The 26,210-nt window shown below is 42.2% G+C and overlaps 2 protein-coding genes across 6 annotated transcripts in view; both read left to right on the top strand.

Annotated features, from left to right (window-relative positions):
* The window catches only part of LOC132139547 (spectrin beta chain, non-erythrocytic 1-like), a 104,664-nt gene that overhangs the window by 53,207 nt on the left and 25,247 nt on the right, over positions 1-26,210 (top strand). The gene's annotated exons all lie outside the window — the stretch shown is intronic.
* Positions 21,864-23,716, top strand: LOC132131247 (uncharacterized). The gene is made up of 3 exons (XM_059543272.1): positions 21,864-21,947; positions 22,297-22,919; positions 23,181-23,716. The coding sequence occupies exons 1-3, from the start codon at positions 21,864-21,866 to the stop codon at positions 23,242-23,244; spliced, it is 771 nt and encodes a 256-aa protein (XP_059399255.1). The 3' UTR covers positions 23,245-23,716.

The raw sequence follows: 26,210 nt of genomic DNA, 5'->3' as shown, positions 1-26,210 counted from the left end.
CCCCCCCCCTTAATGTGATTTTCAGCATGTTAGACACTTAAAACACTGTTCTCACTTGGCGCCGGTACAGGATGGCTGCCTCCGTGACGTGCTCTGCATATGTTTTTGTCTTTTTGTTAGTTTGTCCTGTCCTTAGTTATATTCCTGCAATCAGTATCACCAGGGATGAACTGCTGAACATTCGGCAGAACGCACCACAAGATGTTTTTTCGGATTTCAATTATTCAGACGTTTTACTGAATATTGTTATCGGAGGTGCAGCGGCGCTGATCAAACGCTTCAGGACGTGCAGGCGGGGAAAGCGAGCTGGCGCGCTCGTCAGACTCAGGAAGCGCGGATTTCGAACGCCGTTGCCTAGCATCCATCTGGCAAATCTACGCTCTCTACCCAACAAAACGGACGAACTCCTTCTGCTTTCTCGGACAAATAAGGATTTCACACACTCTGCTGCTCTGTGTTTCACGGAAACCTGGCTGAATGACGCCATACCGGACAGCGCGCTCCATCTGCCGGGCTTTCAGCTGTTTAGAGCGGATCGCGACGCAGAATCAACGGGGAAATCGCACGGCGGCGGGACATGCTTTTACATCAATGAACGGTGGTGTACAGATGTAACTGTGTTAAAGAAGATGTGCTGTCCTGATCTAGAAATGCAGTTTGTCAACTGCAAGCCGTTCTATTCGCCGCGGGAGTTTCACTCGCTCATTCTGGTTAGTGTTTACATTCCCCCGCAAGCGCAAGTAAGTCTGGCTTTACAGAAACTCGCTGAGAAGATCACAGAGACAGAACAACAACACCCGGACTCTGTTTTAATCATTCTCGGGGACTTTAATAAAGCCAATCTCTCCCGTGAACTGCCAAAATACAGACAGCATGTTACCTGTCCCACCAGAGACAGTAATATATTGGATCACTGTTACACAACAATAAAGGATGCATATCACTCTGTTCCACGAGCAGCTTTGGGACGTTCTGATCACCTTCTGGTTCATCTTATTCACTGCAAAACACAGACAACTCCGTCAGGCCAAAGAAGATGCTTACAGGAAGGGGGACAATGTCTTGTATAAACAGGCTAAATACACACTGGAAAAGGAGATCAGAGTGGCAAAGAGGAATTATTCTGGAAAAATAAGGACTCAGTTCACTTCGAACGACTCAGCATCAGTGTGGAAAAGTCTAAAGAAGATCACCAATTACAAGACACCACCCCCCAGCACTGTGGAAAATCAACGACTGGCAGACGATCTGAACGAGTTTTACTGCAGGTTTGAAAGAACACCCATCACCTGCCCTGAACACCTCTCCACACAACCGTTCACCCCAATAACAACTCCTGCAACCAACCCTGAATGCCTCTCCACACAACCGTTCACACCATTAACAGCTCCTGCAACCCATCCTGAACACCTCTCCAATCAAGCACTCTTACCATTCACACCTCCTGCATCCCCCCTCTCCCCCACACCTGCAATACAGATCAGCGAGGATGTGGTGCGCCAGGTCTTCCGGAAGCAGAAATGGAAAAAAGCACCAGGCCCAGATTGTGTTACACCAGCCTGTCTGAAATCCTGTGCTGACCAGCTGGCCCCCATCTTCAACAGATCGCTGGAGCTGTGCGAAGTCCCTTCATGCTTCAAACGCTCCACCATCATCCCCATCCCAAAGAAACCCAAAATTACAGGACTAAATGACTACAGGCCTGTGGCTTTAACATCCGTAGTCATGAAGTCATTTGAAAAACTGGTGCTGGCCCACCTGAAGGACCTCACTGGACCCTTGCTGGATCCTCTTCAGTTTGCCTACAGAGCAAACAGGTCTGTGGACGATGCAGTAAACATTGGACTGCATTATGTTCTGCAACACCTAGACAGACCGGGGACTTATGGGAGGATCCTGTTTGTGGACTTGAGCTCGGCTTTTAACACGATCATGCCAAACCTCCTCCTGCCCAAACTAACTCAGCTCTCCGTGCCCACCTCCGTCTGTCAGTGGATCAACAGCTTCCTGACAGACAGGCAGCAGCTAGTGAGGCTGGGAAAATACACATCCAGCACCTGTACAATCGGCACCGGAGCTCCCCAGGGCTGCGTTCTCTCCCCACTGCTCTTCTCCCTGTACACTAATGATTGCACATCTAAGGACCCCTCTGTCAAGCTCCTGAAGTTTGCAGATGACACCACACTCATCGGCCTCATCCAGGACGGTGACGAGTCTGCTTACAGGCAGGAGGTTAAAGAGCTGGCTGTCTGGTGCACTCTCAACAACCTGGAGCTTAACACGCTCAAAACAGTGGAGATGATTGTGGACTTCAGGAGAAACCCCCCTGCACTCCCCCCACTCACCATCATGAACAGCACTGTGACTGCAGTGGAGTCATTCAGGTTCCTGGGCACCACTATCTCTCAGGACCTGAAGTGGGACATTCACATTGACTCCATTGTGAAAAAGGCCCAGCAAAGGTTGTACTTCCTTCGCCAGCTGAGGAAGTTTAACCTGCCACAGGAGCTGCTGAAACAGTTCTACTCCACCATCATCGAATCCATCCTCTGCACTTCAGTAACTGTCTGGTTCAGCTCAGCTTCTAAATCTGACCTCAGAAGACTACAGAGGGTAGTCCGGAGTGCTGAGCGAATCATCGGTTCCACTCTCCCATCTATTCAAGAACTGTACTTATCCAGAGTGAGCAAAAGGGCTGTTAAAATCACTCTGGACCCCTCACATCCAGCACACTCCCTCTTTGAACTGTTGCCATCTGGTCGACGCTACAGAGCACTGAGCACCAGAACGACCAGACACAGGGACAGTTTCTTCCCTCAGGCAATCCATCTTATGAACAGCTGATACACACTGAACACACTACACTTTATATTTATATACACATACACTTAATTTATCTAACACACATACTTAGTATACACTTAAAATTTGCACATAATATACATGTACATACATAACTGCATTTTTGTAATATACCTGCCTACAATTGTCAATTTGTATATTGTCATTCCTTATCTACTTTTGTATTTTTTGTATTTTTATATTCTTTTATTATGTGTTTTATGTTCTGTCGCTGTCATTCTGTTGTACTGCGGAGCTTCTGTCACGAAAACAAATTTCTCGTATGTGTAAACATACCTGGCAATAAAGCTCATTCTGATTCTCATTCTGATTCTGATTCTAAAATTGGACAATAGCCTATACAAACTGCCATCGTATTACACTGCTGCTGCTAGGGGTGTATGCTTCCCCCTTAATGTGATTTTACAGCATGTTAGACTTAAATGAATGATATACAATGATATACAAACTGCCATCATATTGTTAGACTTAAATTAATGATATACAATGATATACAAACTGCCATCATATTAAGCTGCTGCTAGGGGTGTATGCTTCCCCCATACATTCAAATATTTGCATAATCAGCTAAAGCAACATGCTTGTTGTATGCTTTCTTTCCGAGTTTGGGTGATGCTTCCCCCATAAATATAGTATCAAGCAACATTTCTCATTGCTGGAGATTCAAATGGCATCAGTTGTGTTGGGGAGTTTTGGCATATGGTTGTTTTGGGGGTTTGTCTTGCTGCTCTCCCCGCATGTGGACTGTTACCCAGAACATAACCATACCGCCAACACTAACTGTATGCAAAATAATTGTCATAAAATATACTTGACGGAAGTGGTCCTGATTGAAATTGAGCATTGCGTTAGTTCAGTCAGTCCATGTTAGTCACGCTTGCATTAGCCGACAGTCAGGCCATCCTTAAAAATATTTTGGTTTGCAGTAACAGGATTTAAAAAAAAAAAAACGGTCGGTAGGTCGGTCTATATTTTTTTTTTCAAGTTTCAATGTAAAAAAAAAAGTACATTTTTGTGATGGTGATGACGTTGGTATGAATTTAAACAAATTAGCATATCGTGACGTCACTGACTGGGTCTTCAACCCGTGCCTTCGGGCGCATCATTGCAAACCTCATTTTGATGCAGGTTATATAGACCACAAACAAATTTAAATCTTTGTCAAAAACATGTTTATTGCATGAATTTCAGGTGAGAAAAAAATGAGGTACTGTTATACTTGCATCCACCGCTACGTATCAATGCAACCTACAAATGAGAGAACGTTTACTTTGCTTTCTTGGGTTTTTCACTTTTGTGAAAAAAATCCTGTTTGATTTGAGTGACAAGTGTTCATTGAATCAATTGTATCCATCGCATCTCTGCTTGCAATTAACTCCCTCCTCCAACCCCAACTCCACCAACTGAACCTGTAATCTGATTTAACTTTGTTCTTTCTTTACAGTCTCTTCATTGGAAGCAGTCTCTATCACTGTTTACAACTCATGTAATTATGAATAGTAATTATGTATGCTTATAATGGTTCTGTTCTGTACCCCAGGGGGCTTTGTCTTACCCGCTCTGTCCAAGCATGGCTGCATGTGACAAAAGAACGAACTATAGGTTAAACCCTTTTATACAACCATTTAATTTTTTTTAAATTAAACAATACAAACATTAAAACATTAAGGCAGTTAAGGCACTTAAAATCATAAAGACAAAAAAAAAAAAATAACAAAAGGATATACACACAGATTTGTTGCCAGGGTAACTCCTTTTATACAGTCTATGGTCAAAGCTTATGGGTCTGTCACGTGATGAATGAACGACTCGAAAAACCTGATGACTCGGTAGATTAACTAATCAATTCTCTTTCCGGCTCAGACTGGATTGGTTAAGTTTATGGGGCAGTTTACGTGATGAATGACTCAAACCCGAAGACTTGTCAGATAAGGGGTGAGGTGAACTAATCATAGACTGAAAACCCAGGTAAACAACTAATTAATCTTTTCTGTTTCTTATAGCATTATAGTTTTGTATTGTTTGTAGTGTGATCAACATTTGCGTAAGTACTAGTTGACATGTCAGGGAATTAACACGTAATATTTTAATTATATTTTGATAAAAATAAACGAAATGACTCGAAAAAATATTGGTTCATTTTTCTGAATGAGACCCAAAAGTCTGAGTCAGTAAAAAGATCTGACCTTTCCATCACTAGTGCTCACTGCTCAGGCGCTGCCGATCTTAGCACTGTCAAAATAAAGGTCCTGCCTCAAACACATCAGCCGATATATTGACCTTGGCGATATATTTGTTGACCACTAATTACGTTAGATGGTAGGTTGGGAATTTTCTATTGACCAAATTAAGGTATATTTAGGTTTTCTGTTGACTTCTTGAAAATATGATATTTATGTTCTGTAGTGAGTCAAAGTTGCTTGTATAATTGGCTAAATGTAGCATATGTGTACTGAAATATTTAATTAAGGCTCTTCCATTTACTGACACTTAGGATTTGTATTAAGCTTGAGTTTATGGTTCATTTTACAGTATCAGAAGCCATTTGAAAATAGCACAAGCACCTATCATCTCACACCTGGAGTTTTAACAACTGAGACAGGATGAATAATATAATATAGAAGATAAGAATATTGATAGCCAAACAGTTTTGGCACCGTTGGCATCCATTGTAGGGGCAAATGTTTAGTCGTAAAAGCTGATAACATTGCTTTTTAACAGTTAACATTTAAAGCTTTACAAACATGTTCTGTGATCAGTTTGTCGTTTACCAGTTAAAAATTCAGTCGTGCAGCCTAATTATGACAGAAAAAAAGTGCATTTCAAATATCTTTAAACATTTACCTCTCTCATTCAAAGTATTCACTGCTCTTTTTCACACAGCAGGTTTTTTGTGTGTGTCCAATTTTTTTTTCTGGACAACCTTCTGATGGATTTTACTTTAAATTGTGAGTTCCATTCAGGTTTCATGCCATTGGCACTTTTTTCGAAGGATTGTTTACAATTTCACTAATAATAAATAATAAAATACAATGCACTGCAATTTTATTCTGTTTTATTCTTATTCTTCGTGAAAATATGTTCTGAAAGATTCCTTAATAAGCTTTGTTCGAGATGTTAAACTACTTTAGGAGCTCTAAGGACTGCCATGGTGAAAACATTATTTGAAATCTCCTTGTGAAATTTGCTAGAGTATGGGTCAGTGTTCTGATTGCAGAAGAGTTCGACAAAGGATTACTAACACAATAAAACAACTCCAGGTATATTTTTGATGAGGATATGACAGTGCAAAATGGTTAAAATCTCTTAAAAATCTATGCTGAAGGATAAAGACCATTTATTAATAATTTACTTGGGGAAAAAATGGAAAAAACTAAAATATAAGTACATAAACCGATTAATCGTAAAAATAATCTACAGATTAATCGATTATCAAAATAATCGTTAGTTGCAGCCCTACTGTAATGTGCACCCAAAAATATTTTTTCCATGTCTCACACATTTTGAACATTGCTTGAGTAAATTTACTGAAGTATTCAGCAGTAGTCGAAATACCATTGCCTGATGCTCCTTTATAATGAATGGATTTAGGGTTTGTTGGCTTTCTGGTTGAAATAACAGTTGGTGTTCCAAGTATTGCTGGCAATACATCCCTTTTAAAAAGAACATTTAAGTCACTGACATTTTTTAAAGCCTTTAGAAAATGAATCCCATTGGTGAGAAGGTGAATGGTGAAAATGAATAGTGTTCAAGTGAAGGAGGGCTCCATGATGTCTGTTTAGTAGTAACTTATAAGCCAGGAGCCAGTGGTAGTATGAAGGATGTGTACTGATGTAGTCAAATTTGGGTAAAAATATAATTCCAAGTGTCTTAGCGGACAGCTTGTTCTAAGTCTGTGTCCCGTTGTCACTGTTCTGTTCACTGTCCTCCAGTATCACTTATGTTCTCCAGACATCAGAAATGCCTCTGAACCCATGATTTCAACCCTCTGTGTGTTGTGTATGTGCGTGTGTCGTAAGAATGGGATTGTGCCAGTTTTTTTCCTCTCTGTGGGCCTATATGTAAGCTAAGTTCCTTTAAAAGTGTTTGTCAACAGCTAGAAAACATCTTATTAAAGGGGTACTATTATGCTCTTTTACGAAGTCTTGATTTTGTTTTGGGGGATGTACTAGAACAGGCTTTCATACTGAGTTGTTCGAAAAACACATTATTTTTCACATATTTTACATGATTACAATACCTCTCTCCCCAGTCTGGCATGAATGGCTCGAATAGTTCCTGTATCAAATGAAGGCCTGCCTTCTGGAATACTAGATGTGCTGTGATTGGTTAGCTGGGCCAGTCTGTGCAGCGATTGGCATCAAAATCAAATAAATTAGAGCACGATTTATACCTGGATGATTGTAACCACTCTAAGCTCATCTGTCTTGGGAATACTAGCACATCTCCGACATAGTGATAACACTCGTTGTCTTCTCTAGTGCATCTCAACCAGGTCTCATTCCATTTGTTGATCTTTGTGATATCACAAATCCCGGAAAATATGCGTTTTAGTCCAAATGAGTCGTTGGTTGTAGTTATGAAAAGTTATTTCTGTTCAATAAAATATCTCCTTTTGAATTGGACTTTGAGCTTTGTTACTTTGCAGATCTTTTTTAATGTTCAAACAGCAACATTACAGACTAACTAAAGTTAGTCAGCAAGGCTGATGTCAGGGGGGAAACATGAAGATGGCAGGTTTCTATTTAAGATGCCTTTGCATGTGGAAAATCCCTTTTAGTTATAGCCATTAGAGGTGTGTGTGTCTTCATTCTTTCTCTGTCATTCAGTTTGTGTGTGTAATAGGTACTTGGTTCTCTTCACTGTAATAACATGATTTCTTTGGTCTGGTAATTGATGCCTTACAAACATTTTGTGCCTGTTTTAGTAGAAACACCTTTAATATTTAAAATGTTAACATTCATCAAGATAAAATAAATGCTTGCCAATAAATTAAGAAGTTTTTTTTAGGTGGTTTTTAATTTCAACTGACCTGTAGTGAGTTTATGCACACATATGTACATGTGAAGAACCATAAAATCTGAAACTTAACATTTCAAGTAAGTATTCACTGCAGAAAGATGTTTGCCACATTACACATGCCCATCAAGTGATTACAGGACACACCTCAGTGATTTCAATTTAAATTAATAGTTCATCTGAAAATTACAATTGTGTACATCATCTACTAACGAATGTTGTAACACAGAAGAAAATTATCCTTCTGAGCTTCTCTTCTGTACTATAATAGCTTATGTTGTCTGTGTGCCACAGGTTTGTTTATATATATATATATATATATATATATATATATATATATATATATATATAATATAGTAGTGTTGAAACTTGAAAATACAATCAGACATCACTGATTATAACAAGTTTTAAAAACAAGCTCACGCTGAATGTTTCTGTAGCTTCTTTATAGTTTAGGAATGGGTTGTCAAACTCACAGGACTCAATTACCCACATTCCTTCAGTGACGAAGGGTGTGGCGGCCCATTTCCATTTAATGAAGGTCGCTACTGTTGGGATTAGTGATTAGAGATGAAAATGTGGGCGGAAACGTAAGCAGAAGAAAAGGCCCGGAAGATGTAGGGGTTAACAATAATGACAGGAGAGAGAGATGTAAGGATAGAATATACAGCTCCCCACAGCACGCCCAAACAGCAGCTGGACAGCAGCAATTACACCACTGCTACCAGATGTGTGTGTGCATGTGTGTGACAAAGGAATGTTCATTTAAACCTATTAACCGTTAACTGACCATTAAGTATTTTGACTGATTAATACAATCAGTTAAATGGTTTTAAAAGTCATTATATATTTTCAGTAATTTATAAAAATATTTAAAACGGTTTGCTGCAATGTTAAAATAGGCACATTCAATATTTTTTTTTGTTTTTGTCTTTTAGAGAGAGAAAAAACATGCGTAGCCTATTAAGTCACATTTTATTATTTCATTCAGAAATAGGGCTAATGTCGACACGAAATGTTTACAAACATTATAATAAACACTGTAAACATAGCTATTCTATTTTAGTTCCCTTCTCTCCATAACAAATAATTTAAATTAACAGTAGCCTATTTAAAAAAAGAACAAGAAAAAAAATGCCTATAAGAAGTTATAGCAACATAAACGACAAGCCAAAACAAATTAATTTAGGCTAAAACGAAACGAAACTGAAACCAAAATTGGGTCTCTCATTCAACACAAAATCAAATGTTTCCGTATTTCCGATCCTTCTAACAGTGGAAGCTGTTAGAAGGATCTCTTCTTTTAGTCAAAGATAATTGGAATTGTAAACTGTTCGTCTTTATTTGTGTACATTCACAGTAAAAACTAATATTTGTGCGTAAAATAAGCCTAAAGAAAAATAGGATGCCGCTTTCTGCCATCTGGTTCCTTTCGTGCAGCATAAAAATTAACCGAAACTAGAGATCGACCGATATGGGTTTTTCTATAGCCGATGCCGATGTTTAGAGGTCAGGGTCAGCCGATGGCCGATATGTGCTGCCGATTTTTAGGGCCGATATCTTGAAGTTTCCCCCTTCATTTGCATGCAAAAATGTCACACTAATAGTAAGTGGATGCACAACATTTCTAAACTTATCTTCATTTATTGAGCACTGACTTGAACCATCTCTCGAATCTTAATTTTGTGCACTGCACGGTATTAAAATAAAAAATGTATCCAAAGTTAACCAAACAAATCAATAAACTGACCAAGTATTAAATATATAAAGAAGGTAATATATATATATATATATATATATATATATATATATATATATATATATATATATATATATATATATATATATATATATATTTTTTTTTTATATATATATATATATAAAAGTCAATCATTTACATAAAAGTTTTAGAGCATTTATCAATTAGAATTTTACAAGTTTGTTGGAACATAAATGTAAACTTAAATATACATTTAAATAAATACAATTTTAAAAATAAAAATCTGAAAAATATAAAAAAGTAAATATATAAAAAATAAATAACAGTAGTGCTGCAAACACACTAGCAACCAGCAACATTTGTGTTTGGTATAAATGACACAGAACATCTAAAGTGCATTCTAATTTCAAACTTACATCGCAGTCTGTTCATTATTAAAATAAAGTCAACCAAACATTTAAAAGGTTACACTGGTCAGTTTAAATAGACTGTAGTATACCGGTCCACTCTGCTGTTATGCCAAGGACATTTTTGCTCATGTGAAGAGGATGATCTTTATCGTCTAGTTTACATTAAATAAATAAAAAAAATTATAGTTTAACATTCAGATACATTGCAAATATGGAAACATTTGGATATGTGCGGAACGAGACGTGAGCAATAACCTCCAAATACATCTAGTCAAACCCGCGCTCGCTCGTCCTCGTACGGATCGGATCATTTTTCGGATCAGCAAAAAAAAAAAAAAAAGGCCAAGACAAACAAACATACGTTTTGTCTTTTTTTATTAACATTAAATTATTAAATTAAAATATATGAAATCAACTTAAAGTGCACATAATCTTCTTTTTAACATAATAGCCGGACTTCTCCCAGTCTTCTGTAATGAAGTGAGCAGTTATCATCACAGAGCTCTCCGTCCCCCTGGACGTCCACCCGTCTGTCGTGAGCGCAACAGAGGATGCTCGGGATAGTTCATCCACAACTGTTTTCTTCTCCTGTTCATAAAGATCTGGCACAATATTTTCACTCTAACCTCTTTCCTCATCATTATATCTGACAGGGAATACAAAATGCGCGGGCTGTTCAAGCTCCTCTGTTCCTCTGCTCGCCATGACCACTGAGTGTGGACTAAACATGCGCAACTTTTTTTTTCATAAATCAATCCGGGGGTCACGTGTGTGCCGAACCGAAGATACAGTCTATGGTCCGAACGGATCAATGATGATCCGTTGCACCACTACTATAGTGTGTCATTTGAAAACATTGCAGATGCGTTTTAAAATACAACAACGAACACCACCACGCGCTCTCTTCATTTTATCAAATGGTCATAATCACATCTATTCATTTTACAGTCCTGCTACTAGCATTTTATTCAGACTAAACACCCTTTAATTCGGGTGAGAAAGCTTTTTTTCCAAGTGGCTTTTGCACATAATAATAATACCGCTGCAGACGCATTTTGCAGCATTAAAGTAATTAATTGATCATTAATTTAAACGACGATCGATCATGGAAATTATCGAATATTGACATCCCTAAATACAAATGAGTTGGATGGAAAATTGGTTATTGTCTGCATCAAACCATGCTTCCGAACAAATGTGATTCACCGTTCTGGGCAGCTCCAGGACAGCTGTCTCTCCGAGCACGGTGCTGTCTGTGAGCGGGGCGGAGTAACGTCAGAGACAGTTTACTTTGGTAACGTCACGCTGCAGTGTTTGTTAGAGCTGCCAACTTCTCCACCCCATTTACAGAGTGAAATTCTCTGACTACCTTTATCTCCCAGGACTGCTGTTGAATCTTCCAAAAGTTTTGGCTTGGGGTGCTTCACATGCAGTGGCAGCAGCAGCACTTTCCACCGCACCAATAACACGGGCCTGCCCGCCGACGTGCCTGACTTTAAATCGGCGCTACTAAACACGGATATCGGCCGATGCCGATATATTAAAAAATGACAAATATCTAACCGAAGCTGCGTTTTTCATTCATTTTTGTAATTTATTATTCAAATAAAAATATATTTCTCGTATATGCCTATTTATTCGCTATATATAGCCTAGCTTTATTATGTTTTTCTCTGCTCGCAGAAGCGTGATGTGATATGAAGACCATGTGAATCCTCATGTTCTGTTGTTTGTTGCTTTTTGTGCATGTAAAATTAATCACCAGGAAACAAATGTTAGTATTTTTTACGGTCACAGACACGTATCATTTTTAATTTAATTTGGTGCTAAATTATATTGTCTGATGTTGTATATTTTTTAAAGAAAGTAATACTTGTAATAGGGGTGACCCTGAATAGTCAGTGATTCGATGTTTCGATAGGAGAAGCCTGATTCAACTACCAATCTCATAGTCGAATATTCGCGGGGTGTTATGATCATGCCATTTTGGCTATATGGGGGTGCTCAAATGTCTGATTTCACATAGAACTAACATTTTCCTCCCAATAATATACAGCCTTTTAAGATAATGCTGTAAATGAGAATCTGAAAAGAAGCCTTAAATAAATATTTTAACATATGTAAATAAATCCTACCACCCCTATAGATTTAAGCAGCGAGCAGGACAAACAACAGTGCATAATATTAATAACTATTACTGGAACTGTCATATACATAACATTATAATGAGAACACTATTATAGTAAATTGCTGTGAATTTTTAGAGTTTAGTTGCCGTGTTTCTGCATGTTGTTGCGTGAAGATCGCGTCCACAAAAGGAGTTCATTCAGAGCCGCATGGCATTTTGTGCATATAGCCTGTAAGTCGTAATATTACCGTTATGTTGTATAAATAACGAAGCGTATTCTATATAAGATAAATGATGAGTTAAATCCCATTGACTAAAAACCTGCTATCAAACACTTCATTCTACTGGTAATCTTCAGCTCGCACAGTTCCAAAAAAAATGCAGAACATTAATAACTACTGTCATATACATAACATTATAATGAGAGCACTACAAAAGTTTCGCTGATGTTTAATGTTAACTACCTTTTAATCAAAACATTATTCTTTTATCTGCGATTTTTCCAATACACATTTTCCCTGTGTGTTAACGTCAGTAATTATGACTCTTGGTAATGTATTTTGCCCCACCCCCAAAAATTTGATTCGACTATCAGTCGAATATTTGCAAGATTCGAAATTTCAGATTCGACTATGAAAATCCTTAGTCAGGAACCCCCCTAACTTGCATTCAGAAAGGATGCATTCACTTTATCACAATGTGGGTAATATCTGTTGCATAACAGTAAATGAAAGTTACTTTCCACATACACAGAGTAAGGAGAAATGTCTGATGGGAAGATGGCGAATGATTTGCAGATCCTGAGCACCAATGACAAACATCTGGTCTTGTCAAATGTGTGGTAATACTGCTGCTCAATAGTATAGAGTCCTTGTGATCACAAATCTAAAAAGTAAAAGTGAAAGTAAAATGAGTGCGCAAATGAAAACGGTTTACAATAGCTGTTCCCTGATGCCCGCAATTTATATACAGCTGCCCAAACTTACCCAACAATGAAATTGTGAGAAGTATTGAAATATTTTTTTTAATCCCCTCACCTCGTAGGCTATTTATTCCCTTTAGGGTTTCCGTAGTACACTTAATTTCCTAACTGAACACGGAACTGGGGTTGGGAGGGGGGGGGGTTATGATGTAACACTGCATACTTTAGGGCCAGTCCTAACTATAAGTAGTTGACCATTATGAAGGGCCTCCATAACTGTACCACAAAACAATATAGGTAATGGCATATGTTTCATGTTTACATTGGGCACTCCCGACCAGGTGAAACATTCTGATTATTTGCATTTTGTTTTTAAGCCCATAAATAATAATGCTCTCGTTCTAATAAATTTATATTCTAATGTACTCATATTAATATATTAAAAAGATCGTCTTAACATTGATGGTAGGTTATCATTGCAGAAATGAGTACACTCTCTACTTTTTAAGACTAAAATAAAAGAAGAGTTCTAAACTAATGCGCTGTCTTCTGTATCTTGTGCTCACATGCACAGTCACTCACACAGATCACGCTATGCACACAACCAGACATTCAGGAACAAACTTTTTAGCACTGCCCCACATTTTTTTTTATAAACTATAAATAACTTATTAATGGTGAAAATCAATAGTAGATTTCAATTAAAGTCCAACTGTTTAACACTAAATATTGGACATAAAACAACACGTTAAATAAAAGAACAGGTAAACAAAACAGGTAAATTCATATATTTGGAGTAAAGTTGAATTGAACTGATGCATCAGTCATACAGTGCTCCGGAGTGTGCGCCCCATGAAGAGCCCGACACACTACCTCAGAAACAAGATCCATTCTAACATAACTGTGGCATTAAACTCAGTTAGTGAGGGCTCGTTAAAATATTGCACATATATTCAGATTACTTTGTTAAAGTGCAATGAAATTGCTTATATCTGCAGACAATGTACATCTGTTTGAGGTTGGAGACTTCTTCAATGGCTACAGGCTCTAATCCTCATTTGCGCGTGTGTGTAAAATGTGGTGCTGAAGTGAAATAGCGGGGCAATTTGATAGCCGAATTTTAATAGGTCGCCAAATAAAAAGTTAGAATTATTATTATTAGAAGAATGTAACACCATGACCCTGCGGCAGAGGTACACGAGCGGTAATAGGCATTTTGGTTGACCGCCTACTGTACAAAAAAAAACTTTCTAAAACTTATACAAACCCTGAAGGTGTATATTTGGACAGAAATACTCTGCAGATGTTTTTTTTTTAACTTTGGCCATTTTTAGCTTGAGAATCCAACTTTTTAACAGTGTAAATAACTCAAAATGCATGAAATAGCATTAGACCGCCCCTCCCCACACACACACTTTAACAGGAAGTTCTGAAAATTTTCATTCCTCTAAATATTGTGTGCATGCAGCGTTAAGAAATTTATTTGGTCCTTCTATTACCTTTTTCTGCTTACTGTGTTAAATGATTCACTTAATGTTTTCTCATAATTTTGCTAGTGTTATAATAATTTTAACTAGCTAGACTTTAACCTTCGAAAGACTTTAATGTACACAGATTTTTGTTTCCATATTGTAGTGACCTTTATGTTTCTGTTGTAACTCTTTCACTATACTGGAAATATTGCCATGCAAGTTAATGAACGTGAATTCATTGTGTTTTTTAGTGATGAAATCTTAGTACAGACCCATGTGACATTTCTATGTTAAACAGGTTTGTCTGAGATTGACATCAGCACAGGTGACATCAATGCAGTAATGAGCACATAGCTCACACTTACTCGCATGCTTTAACATCTCCCGTACTTAAAGATTATTATTCTCTTTGTGGGCATTGAAAGTGGCATTTTCCAGACTGTGTTTGTTTATTCTGAAGGTTTGATAGATATATGCAAAGCTTGTGTGGAGTGAGTCTGCTGATTGATCGATGGGTTTCCTGTCTGCCAATAACCTGCGATAATTTGTGCTTCTTTTTTTCATTTACTGACTGGAAGCTTGTGAAGATGCAGCTTAAGCTTGTGTGTGTGTGTGTGTGTGTGTTTTCAGGTTAATCTGTAACTGATGGATTAGTCAGCAGTTAAAATCAGCTGTTGACATTTACAAGAAACGTTTACACTGAAAACACATTAAAACAATATTTTGCCCGTTTTACACTTATGTATGGAACAATATTTTCCTAGTATATCAGGAGTCAGCAGCCTTTTTAACATGAATTTCCACTTATTTCACTGTAACATCAACTGTCCTTTAAAGTTTCAAAATGAAAGATCTCAGTCTAGACTTTTGGAAACATGAAATAAAATGCACCACGATCATCAGTAACTGTGAGCTGCTCCAAGCGGGGGACACGGATTATTAGTCACGTGTGACCCTGAACTCTGTGACTGTGCCGAAAGACCCTTCAAAAAAATGTGGACTGAAAAACTTCTAGGAAAAGTAGTAGTAAAATGGTCCTGACCTTCAGCACTGTCAGGATTCCACCATCAACACCGTCCTCATCATCACTCCCTCCTCCCACTCGCTCGTTATCCCCTGAATATTAATTATCATCACCTGCATCTCTTCATCCTCATCACCGTCATCTGCTATCCCTCATCACTGCTAACCTTTATATACCCACTCTCACCCTTCAGTCTTCGTCTGGTCTCGTCATTTCATGGCATACAGACTCTATTTCTACAATCACCAGAGAATCCGCGACCCGTCAGTCATCTCCCAAAGATCGCCTAGTCTTCCTCTGTCTTCAGTCCTCCTTCTGCGATCCCTCACCCACTTCCTGTGATCAGAGACTCTTCAGTTAAGTCTACGTTGGTTCTTCTCATCCTGTTCGCTCACATATTCTCCATCTGGTTCGGAGCATTCTGTTAATAAAGCTATTAGACTTACCACCTTGTCTGCCTCCTGTATCATCCGTGACAGAAGACCAGACCGTAGATGCAGAATCCTATGGAGCCTGTGAGGAATCCGTCTCAAGACCCGTTTGCTGAGCTAGTTCAAGCAGTGCGCCAGTCAATCCTTTCATCTTTACCGGACAACCCACCCACCATCCCCAAAGCAATCCTTCACTCTGCAAGCCAACACCAACTTCCGCAAACACCCGCTGCTTCGCCAGCTGCCTCTGCGAGTCCCATGGACCGACCAGCGCCATTCAGTGGTGAGGCTGAGGATTGTAGCGGTTTTCTGATTCAGGTTTCATTATATTTCCAAATGCAAGCGCATCAGTTTACCAACGATTCTGCCCGAGTGGCCTTTATTATCTCTCTACTATCTGGCAGAGCCCTCCAATGGGCACAATCTCTCTGGAATTCAAATTCTCAAGTGTTAAAGTCCCTGTCAGGTTTCATTTCTCATTTCAAGGAAGTCTTTGGCCAAGCAGTTTCAGATCTCTCAGTTCATGATCAGCTTTACAATCTCCGTCAAGGAAATTCTTCTGTCAGCACATATGCTCTCCAGTTTCGCACCCTGGCGGCATCCTGTGGTTGGAACGAATCTGCCCTGATTACTGCTTTCCGCCACGGCCTGAATCCAAACATCCGCTAGCTGCTGGTAGTTTATGATGACTCCATGGGAATTGAGAACCTTATTCAAAAAAAACATTCGAGTATCTCAATGCTTATCTGCCTGTGACAATCCATTTACCGCTGTCAGTCCTCCGTCCTCGGCTCCCACTGCTTCTCCTCCAGCCCCTGAACCCATGCAAGTGGACTCCACCCATCTCACTCCTTCTGAGCATCAGCGTCGCATCCAGCTTCACTTTTGTCTGTACTGCGGGGGCGACAATCATCTCATCTGCTCCTGCCCTGTTCGACCTCAACGTTCAGCGGTAAGCTCCATTCAGATCCCTCCTAAAGTTGAATCCTTAAACCGTACCATGGGGCATCTGTTAACCTCTCATGTCTGTGTCTCAGCGCAAGCCCTCCTCGACTCTGGTTCAGTGGGGAACTTCATTTCAACCCAGCTCCTCCAAAAACTGAACGTCCGCAAGTACCGCAGTTATCAAGAACTCAGAATCCAAACCATTCAAGGAAGGCCGCTGGTTCGAGGTCGAATCAGTCATGTTTCTCCCACATTAACGCTCTGCATTGGCTGTTTACACGCAGAGGACATCTCATTCTTGGTGCTGGAGGAGTCTACTGCTGAGCTCATCCTGGGACGCCCCTGGTTGGTCCAACATCAACCCACCATTGACTGGAAATCCAGGGAGGTCCTTCGTTGGGGAGAAAACTGTACTCATACCTGTCTAGCTCCGGTCAAGAGGAACCCGAGAGCCCTATTTTCTCCCTCTTCTTCATCTTCAGTGCGAAAACCCAAGCTTCCAGTCTGTTCGACTTCAGTTGAGAGTCCAGAAGTCCAGCATCAGGTAGAGATTCCTGCTGAGTACAGGGCGTTCCAGGATGTGTTCAGCAAGCAGTTGGCGACCAAGTTACCACCTCATCGGCCATGGGACTGCGCCATCGACCTGCTACCTGGAGCCACTCTATCTAAAGGCCGTATCTACCCTCTCTCCATCCCGGAACAGAAGGCCATGGAGGAGTATGTGGAAGAAGCCCTTCAGCAACAGTTCATCTGTCCATCTGCTTCACCTGCTGCTTCCAGCTTCTTCTTCGTGGCTAAGAAGGACGGAGGCTTGAGGCCGTGTATTGATTACCGCTATCTCAACTCCCAAACAGTCAAATTTAGTTATCCCCTTCCTCTGGTCCCACCAGCCCTGGAACAACTACGTGGGGCCCGTATATTCTCCAAGTTGGATCTGCGCAGCGCATACAACTTGATCCGTATTTATCGGGGTGACAAGTGGAAGACTGCTTTCGTCACGCCCTCCGGCCACTATGAGTACAGGGTAATGCCTTTCGGTTTATCCAACGCCCCTGCAGTCTTTCAAGGCTATATGAACGAGGTGTTCAGAGAGTATCTCAATAGATTTGTCATGGTTTACTTGGATGATATCCTCATCTACTCATCTTCACTTCCTGAACACAGACACCATGTCACTCTGGTCCTGAAGAAATTGAGAGCCCATCAGTTGTACTTGAAATTGGAGTGTGAATTTCACACCACTTCGGTGCAGTTCCTGGGCTATATCATTGATCAGCATGGAGTGCAAATAGACCAGAGGAAGGTGGATACCATCCGGAACTGGCTGCAGCCCACTACTGTGAAAGAACTTCAAAGATTCGTCAAATTTGCCAACTTTTACAGAAGATTCATCAACAACTACAGTATTATCAGTGCTCCTCTGACCTCTTCCTTGAAAGGCCAGCCCAAGTCTCTGTCCTTCTCCTCCGAAGCCATCCAAGCCTTCCAACAACTAAAGGATGCCGCCTTAACCGCTCCCTTCCTCGTCCATCCTAATCCAGATCTGCCATTTGTCGTCGTGGTTGACGCATCTTCTACTGGGGTGGGAGCGGTCCTCTCCCAGCGGCAGGGTGAACCCTCCAGACTCCATCCATGTGCCTTCTTCTCCAAGAAGCTGTCCCCGGCGGAGCGGAACTATGACATCGTGAATCGGGAACTGCTTGCAATCAAGCTTGCCTTGGAAGAGTGGAGGCATTGGCTGGAGGGAGCCAATCACCAATTTCAAGTAATTACCGATCATCGTAATCTGGAATACCTCAAAGAAGCTAAGAGGCTCAATCCTCGTCAGGCCCGTTGGGCTCTCTTCTTTACTCATTTTGATTTCATTGTTTCCTACAGACCTGGCAGTAAGAATGGTAAAGCGGATGCTCTCTCTCGCCTCCATCATTTCTCATCTGAGGAGCGCCTCCCTGAACCCATTCTCCCTCCAGCCGTGTTCGTCTGTCCGATCCTCTGGGACTTAGATGAACAGATATCCCAGGAAAATCGTCTCCATCCCGCTCCGCCGGGAGGTCCAGAGGGGCTCATCTTTGTACCTCAACAATTCCGCACCGCCCTTCTGGACTCTGCTCATACCGCTCCGGGCTCTGGACATCCAGGTAGCAGGCGTACCCTCTCCTGGATCTTCCGCTCAGTCTGGCCGTTCGTCTGAGGGTGATATCCTGAGGAGAGACTAACAGTAACCCCAAGTAGTCGGAAGAAGGCTTGCCAAACTCGAGATATGAACTGCGGACCTCTATCAGATACTATATCTTCCAAAAGTCTTCGCCTCACTGTGCGTGCAGATGCGCTCACACCTGCCTGCTGCCATTCCTGAGCAAGCTCTGCACTGGTGGCACTCCGATCCCGCAGCTGAATCCTCTTTAGGAGACGATCCTGGCGCTTGCTGGACTTTCTTGGACGCCCTGAAGCCTTTTGTCTCTCTTAGATCTTTACAAGAATTGAACCTCTTTCCTTGAAGTTCTTGATGATCCTATAAATTGTTGATTTAGGTGCAATCTTAGTAGCCACAATATCCTTGCCTGTGAAGCCATTTTTATGCAACGCAATGATGGCTGCACGCGTTTCTTTGCAGGTCACCATGGTTAACAATGGAAGAACAATGATTTCAAGCATCACCCTCCTTTTAACATGTCAAATCATTCTAACCCAATCAGCCTGACATAATGTTCTCCAGCCATGTGCTCGTCAACATTCTCACCTGAGTTAACAAGACGATTACTGAAATGATCTCAGCAGGTCCTTAATGACAGCAATGAAATGCAGTGGAAAGGTTTTTTTGGGATTAAGTAAATTTTCATGGCAAAGAAGGACTATGCAATTCATCTGATCACTCGTCATAACATTCTGGAGTATATGCAAATTGCTATTATAAAAATTTAAGCAGCAACTTTTCCAATTTCCAATATTTATGTAATTCTCAAAACTTTTGGCCACGACTGTATATTTTTTATTGTTTAATTCTTTTAAAATTAATAGTGTACATATTTGGTTAAAATCGATTCCTTATTTTCATTTTCGAAACTTTTTTTGGTTGGTCCGATCGATTGTGCAATCAATTTTCGAATGAAAGTGACAGCCCTAATAATGTAGGTCTTTATGTGTACACTAGTCCATTCTGTAATTATGAGGTCTATCACTGTGGAAAGGGGCAGCAGACAGATACGTGTCTGTGAATCAATTTCATCTATACAAACTACTTACCTTTCGGTGAGAACTCACCTTTTTAGAGATCAAAATAGGCCACCTGTGAGATTTGTGTAGATCCGATGAGAAAGGGGGTCTTTCAACATTATCATTAGTACTAATTCAATTACATACCCTCTTGTAGTCAACCGCTTTTAAACGCTCCTGTGTTTTTGCGTGCACATTCTGGGAGTATTCCAGAAAGCAGGTTATGTGACATACCTGAGTATGTTTAAGGATAAGCGATAAACTCAGCTTTCGGTTCCAAAAAAAAAGAGGTAACTCTCATGGTATGTAAGTAGCCATATCAACTGATTCCCTAAAAATAGCCTATTCCGGTGTAGGTTATGTTTCATGGTTACTTTACTTCAGTGCTCTCAGTGCATGCGTGACCTTATAATATTATTAGGGATGGTAAGCAATGAAATTATCTAATTAATTACATGATGTGGTGATTAATTAATCGAATTAATCACACATCAAATTTGGAGAAATTACTCCCAAAAGATAATTTATAGTAATTGTTGTGTAAAGCCTCAAACAGGCATTACAATGATTTTGTTTGATAAAATTTATTACATATAGCCAACTCTTTTAGACCATATGAGTAAATGATGACAGAATTGTAATTTTGTGGTTGGGTAAACTATAACTAGGACTGTGCGATATGGGGAAAATATCTAATTGCGATTTTTTTTTTTTGACATATTTGATTTGCGATTTTTAAATTTGCAAAGTCAAGCTTCAGCTTAATATTGTCAATAATGTGCTATAATGTTCTATCCAATACAATATATTATATATATTATATATATATAACCCTAACCCTAATAAAAAAAATTCAACAAAATATAATCATTTTGCTATTACATACAAAACTGAACAATTTTAAAAGCTGAAACAGTAGTATAAGCTCTTTTGGGAGAAGAAAAAAAAGACTCAGGTCGGCTGGGCCAGTAATTCTGATAAGATGTTGGACACGGGCCAGGCTAGGGCCTAAGCATCTCGGGCCAGGGCCGGGCAATGGCCTAAATTTGAGGCCTGTGTAGGGCTCTACTCCATGGTTGCGTGTCTTTCTCACCTTTTTCACCCGTGATGAGTGTGCATCCCTACAATTTGAATAGCAGGCAGATATTTACTGATTATCTGTTCATATTGACCATGCATCTTAATGGTCAAATGACTGCTGTACCCTCTTGTTCCTATTTGCAATGTAAAGCAGGTCAGAGTCCTCAGACTCCCTTCTGCTTCCTTTGTGCGTGTGTGTGTGTGTGTGTGTGTGTCTTTCTCCTTGGTGTGGAATGCTCAAGGTCTCCTCATTTTAAATGGATCAAGGCTAAAGTGCCAGAAATTATTTTATTTGGTAAAAGCTAAATATTTATTCTCTTAAAGCACAATGCCCTTGGACACCTCATGTAGTGTGTGGTTCCCCCTTGAGGCGGTAACTCAACATTACGTCAGCTAAGACGTATATAGGAACTCCTCCCTTCTCCACTTTCACTGAAATCTTATTGGCTAATGCCAGCTGGGGGCAGCTGACCAATTGACACGAAGCATGCAAATTCTGACAGGTCAGCGGGTAGTATAAAATGCATGGGCGCGAAAATTACGTCAGAAACTCTTTCTTCACGCTAGAAGTCTTATCTAAGTCATCGTGGAAGTTGCAATAGAGGACTACTCACCCTGTCTTTACTCTCCGCATCCGATGGCTGCTAATGCTAGATTCGGACCTTCACCAGTTCTGTGTGACCTGCCTGGGAGCCTCACACGGACCATACGTGTGCCCACTGTGCCGAGCTGCCAGTGCGCGCCCTCAGAGCCAGAGTGGCTCGGAAAACAGCGGGAATGAGGAACTGCTGCCAGCGAGCCGCTGGTGGGCCCTCCACCGCCCGAAGACGAGTTTGACGTCGGCGTGGTGGACGATAGCTTCTGCCACGTGAACTTTGTCCTCTTCGGAGATGGCAAGGAAAACGACTCCATGTTGGTTTCGACGTCGGAAAAAGTTTGGGCCTCTCAGTGGGACCGCCCCGACCAAAGGGCCCTACAGACCTCCAGAAGAAGCTCATCAGGGTCTTCGGAAAGGCCGTCACGGAGCTGGGTCTCGCTTGCAACGCACCTGACGAGCCTGTGAAAGGTAGCTGGACTCGTGGCTCCTCCAGTCGAGCTGCTGCCAGACGGCATTGAGGCATGCAAGAGCTCGTGGTGAAGTCGTGGTCTGCACCCCAATCGGCGCGCACCCACTCTGCCACGCAGGCCATGTTCACACACGTGGACGGGGCGGAAACCCTCACACCCGTCGAGGAGACTGTTACCGCGCACCTGTGCCCGTCTCCCTCTGCATTGGGTTTGGACCAAAGCCTGCCTTCCAAGCCGTGCGGTTCACGGCCCATAGACGGACAAAGCCTATACTTCTGAGGCAAGGCAGCTTCTGCTCTTCATGCCAGGGCAATACTCAAGGTGTTTCAGGCAGACGGCGGCACAGCAGCGCTGACGTCATCAGGGATCTGCACGCGGTAACTGATCTCGCGCTGATGGCTACTAAGCGCTCTGCTCAGCCGTTTCATGGGGCTCATGGTCGTCCTTACAGGCACCTATGGCTTACCCTAGCTGACCTGGAAGATGCGGACCGTAGGACGCTCCTAAACGTTCCAGTTGCTCCCTCCGGCCTCTTTGGTGACGCCATGGAGTCATGGAGCGTTTCTCAGAGATGCAGAAAGCGCGCCAAGGCGATGAGCCACGTGATGCACTGTCGCTCACTCCAGTCATCATCTGCGAGGTTCCGCTCTTCTGCACCTCGTCAGGCTCTAAGACCAGCTAAAACAGCCCGCCGTGGCACCCCGCTCTGAACCGGACGGTGGTTTCGGCTGAAACCAGCAGTGGTAAGAGCCTGGGAGGAAACGCCAGGGTCAGTTGAGGACCCCGCGCCGCGAGAGAGCTAGCGCGCCATCCTTGGCCACTGAGCCGTCTTCCTGACTGACCGATAAAGTGAAAGAGTGAGTGCGCGGGAGGCCCCGCCCCCAAGCGCCATGTTCAAATGCATCATGTCCCCCATGTTCCTTCAGGCGACGATTGCTATGTGTGTTTAAATACTGTTTGTGTGAGTTCCACAATAGAAGCATGTACAGAATCAACAAAAGAGCTTTTTCTTTCTCTTACACTCAACACTGTGTCACTCGCCATGTCTCATAGCAGCGCTGAGCCACAACCTATGATTATAATGGCCTCGCGAGGGAGCGAGAGTGCCAACACCACATAAACACGGTGTCACTCTCCTTGTTCAGATGCATCATGTCCCCCATGTTCCTTCGGGCGATGATTGCTATGTCTGTTTAAATGCTGTTTGTGTGAGTTCCACAATAAAAGCATGTATACAATCAACAAAAGAGCTTTACTTCCTCTTACACTCAAAACTGTGTCACTCGCCCTGTCTCAGAACAGTGCAGAGTCACAACCTATGATTATAATGGCCTCGCGAGGGAGCGAGAGTGCCAACACCACAAAAACTCATGCATCATGTCCCCCATGTCACTATGGGTGACGATTGCTATATGTGTTTAAATGATGTTTGTGTGAACATTTTTTTTTACTAGAAGCATGTATCCAAATTCTTGCACCCAACACTGTGTCACTCGCCCTGTCTCAAACAGCGCAGAGCCACAACCCATGATTATAATGGCCTCTCGAGGGCGCAAGAGTGTCACATAGGGCTGCACGATATTGGGAAAAAATTACATTGCGATATTTTATTTTTCTGCGATATATATTGCGATATGAAATCTAATCTATTTTTTTCTTACAAACAAAAATGGGGTGAGCACACTTACATTCTCATTTTAAATGATTTAAACATCGACACCATCGTGTCAATTGATTATTATGCGCGAGGGAGAGAGAGCAAGAAAGTGCTCGTGTTGTTTTAAGATGGTGAGCGTGTAGCTGGGGATGAACTACGACAGCCTACATTGCACATCCTGCGATGTGACTATCGTGGATTCGTATATCGCGATATCGATGCTTAAATGACACATCGTGCAGCCCTAGTGTCACACCATTATATATCCGACGTGAACCGCCCTCCCGCCAGTGCTTCTAGCCTCACAGGGGCGGGGCCCTGGTCAAAACAAGTCATCAGTGGCTGTAGACCTAACGCGTCCGCGGTGTCATTTCATGGACGGTAGGAGGGCTATCCCGGGCGTTTCACCGTGGATACTGGGAATAATTCACGACGGATATTCTCTCCAATTCAAACGCAGACCTCCCAGCTTCAATGGCGTGGTCCCGTCACTGACTTTGCCCCAAAACCGTCCTGTTCTGCGACAGGAAGTTCTCAGTCTGCTCGAGAGGGAGCGATAGAGCGAAATTTCCTCTCAGATCGAGCGGAATGTGCATGCTGCATTATCTGGACGATTGGCTGATTTTAGCCCACTCAAGAGATGTGCTATCAGTCACGTGGAAACAATGCTTCGCCGTTTGGATACGCTGCGTGTGGACTGCGTGTGAATATGCAGAAGAGCGTGTTTTTACGAGTCGGACTGTAACATATCTGGGAATATGTTTGGACTCGATGGCGATGCGAGCCCATCTCTCTCTAGAGCATTTCATCTACTCTGCGCTGTTTCAGACCGGGCAGGTCGTTTTCACTGAGGGAATTTCAGAGGTTTCTGGGACTGATGGCGGCAGCTTCTTCAGTGTGCCATCTGGGTCTGCTACATTGCGGCCGCTACAGTTTTGGCTGTAACTAGAGTTCCGCAGAGGGCGTGTGATCTTCGGTCCACAAGCACATACGGTCATTCACAGTTGCGTCAGCACTCTGAGACCGTGGAACAGCCCAGATATGGTCAGCCCAGGAGTTATTTTCTCTACGAACGCGTCTACTTCAGGCTGGGGAGCAGTGCGTCTGGGCGTACCTGCCTCAGGCCTGTGGTCAGAGTCACAGAGAAGGTGGCACATAAACCGTTTGGAATTGGAAGCGGTGTCCTTAGCCCTGCAAGCCTTTTGGTCGAATTTGGAGCGGCAACATGTACTGATTCAAAACGACAACACGTCTGTGGTCTCGTACATAAATCGCCAGGGCGGCGTGCCCTCCAGAGCTCTATTCAAACAGGCAGCGAGTCTCCTGTTGTAGGCGGACCAACACTTAATCTCCATAAGAGCGTCGCACATCCCCGGTACTTTGAACCGTGGAGTGAGCATGCTTTCGAGGAACGGGATTCCTCAAGGAGATGGAGGCTTCACCCAGGATCAGATCTAATGATTTGGGAGGGAGGAAGTGGATTTGTTTGCCACGAGCGAGAACACACACTGTAAGTCGTTCTTCTCGCTATCTCACTCCCCCCTGCCGGGAGATGCTCTGACATCGCGTTGGCCGGAAGCCAGGCTTACAGATTCCCTCCGGTGAAGATTCTGCCTGTGTTGTGCAAAATCAGGGAGGAGAGAGCGTCAGTTATACTCGTGGCCCCGAACTGGCCGAATCAGCCCTGGTTCGCGGACCTGAGAGAGTTAGTGATGGCTCCCCCATGGCGAATCCCCCTCAGGCAGGACCTGCTGTCTCAGGCGAACGGCACAATATGGCACCCCAGCCCCGAGCTGTAGAACCTTCATGTGTGGCCGTTGCGGGGACCCTAATAAGCGGGACGCTCTGCACTCACGAGTGCTGAACACACTTACAGAGACGCGCGCACCATCAAACAGTCGCTGCTACGTGCAGAAGTGGGGAGTTTTCACAAAATGGTGAGAGGACATTTATATTGACCCGGGGACCTGTTCCATGTCGGATGTTTTGCGCTTTCTACAGCACAGTATGGATAGCGGGAGTTTGAAACCATCCACGCTGACGGTGTATGTGACCGCTATTGCCGCTTTTCGTTCCCCGGTTGACGGGCAAACGATCGGTAAGCACGCTCTGGTAATCAGTTTTCTCAGGGGAGCAAGGAGATTGTGTACTTCATGGCCGCCCTCTGTGCCGCCGTGGGATTTAGTTCTAGTTTCGAGGGCTCTATCTCTTACTACCATTCGAGCACTTAGCTTCGATTGCGGTTAAGGAGCTTCCCTG

Source organism: Carassius carassius, chromosome 4, assembly GCF_963082965.1.
Source record: "Carassius carassius chromosome 4, fCarCar2.1, whole genome shotgun sequence".
Lineage (NCBI taxonomy): Eukaryota > Metazoa > Chordata > Actinopteri > Cypriniformes > Cyprinidae > Carassius > Carassius carassius.
This window is presented reverse-complemented; position numbering and strand designations above follow the sequence as displayed.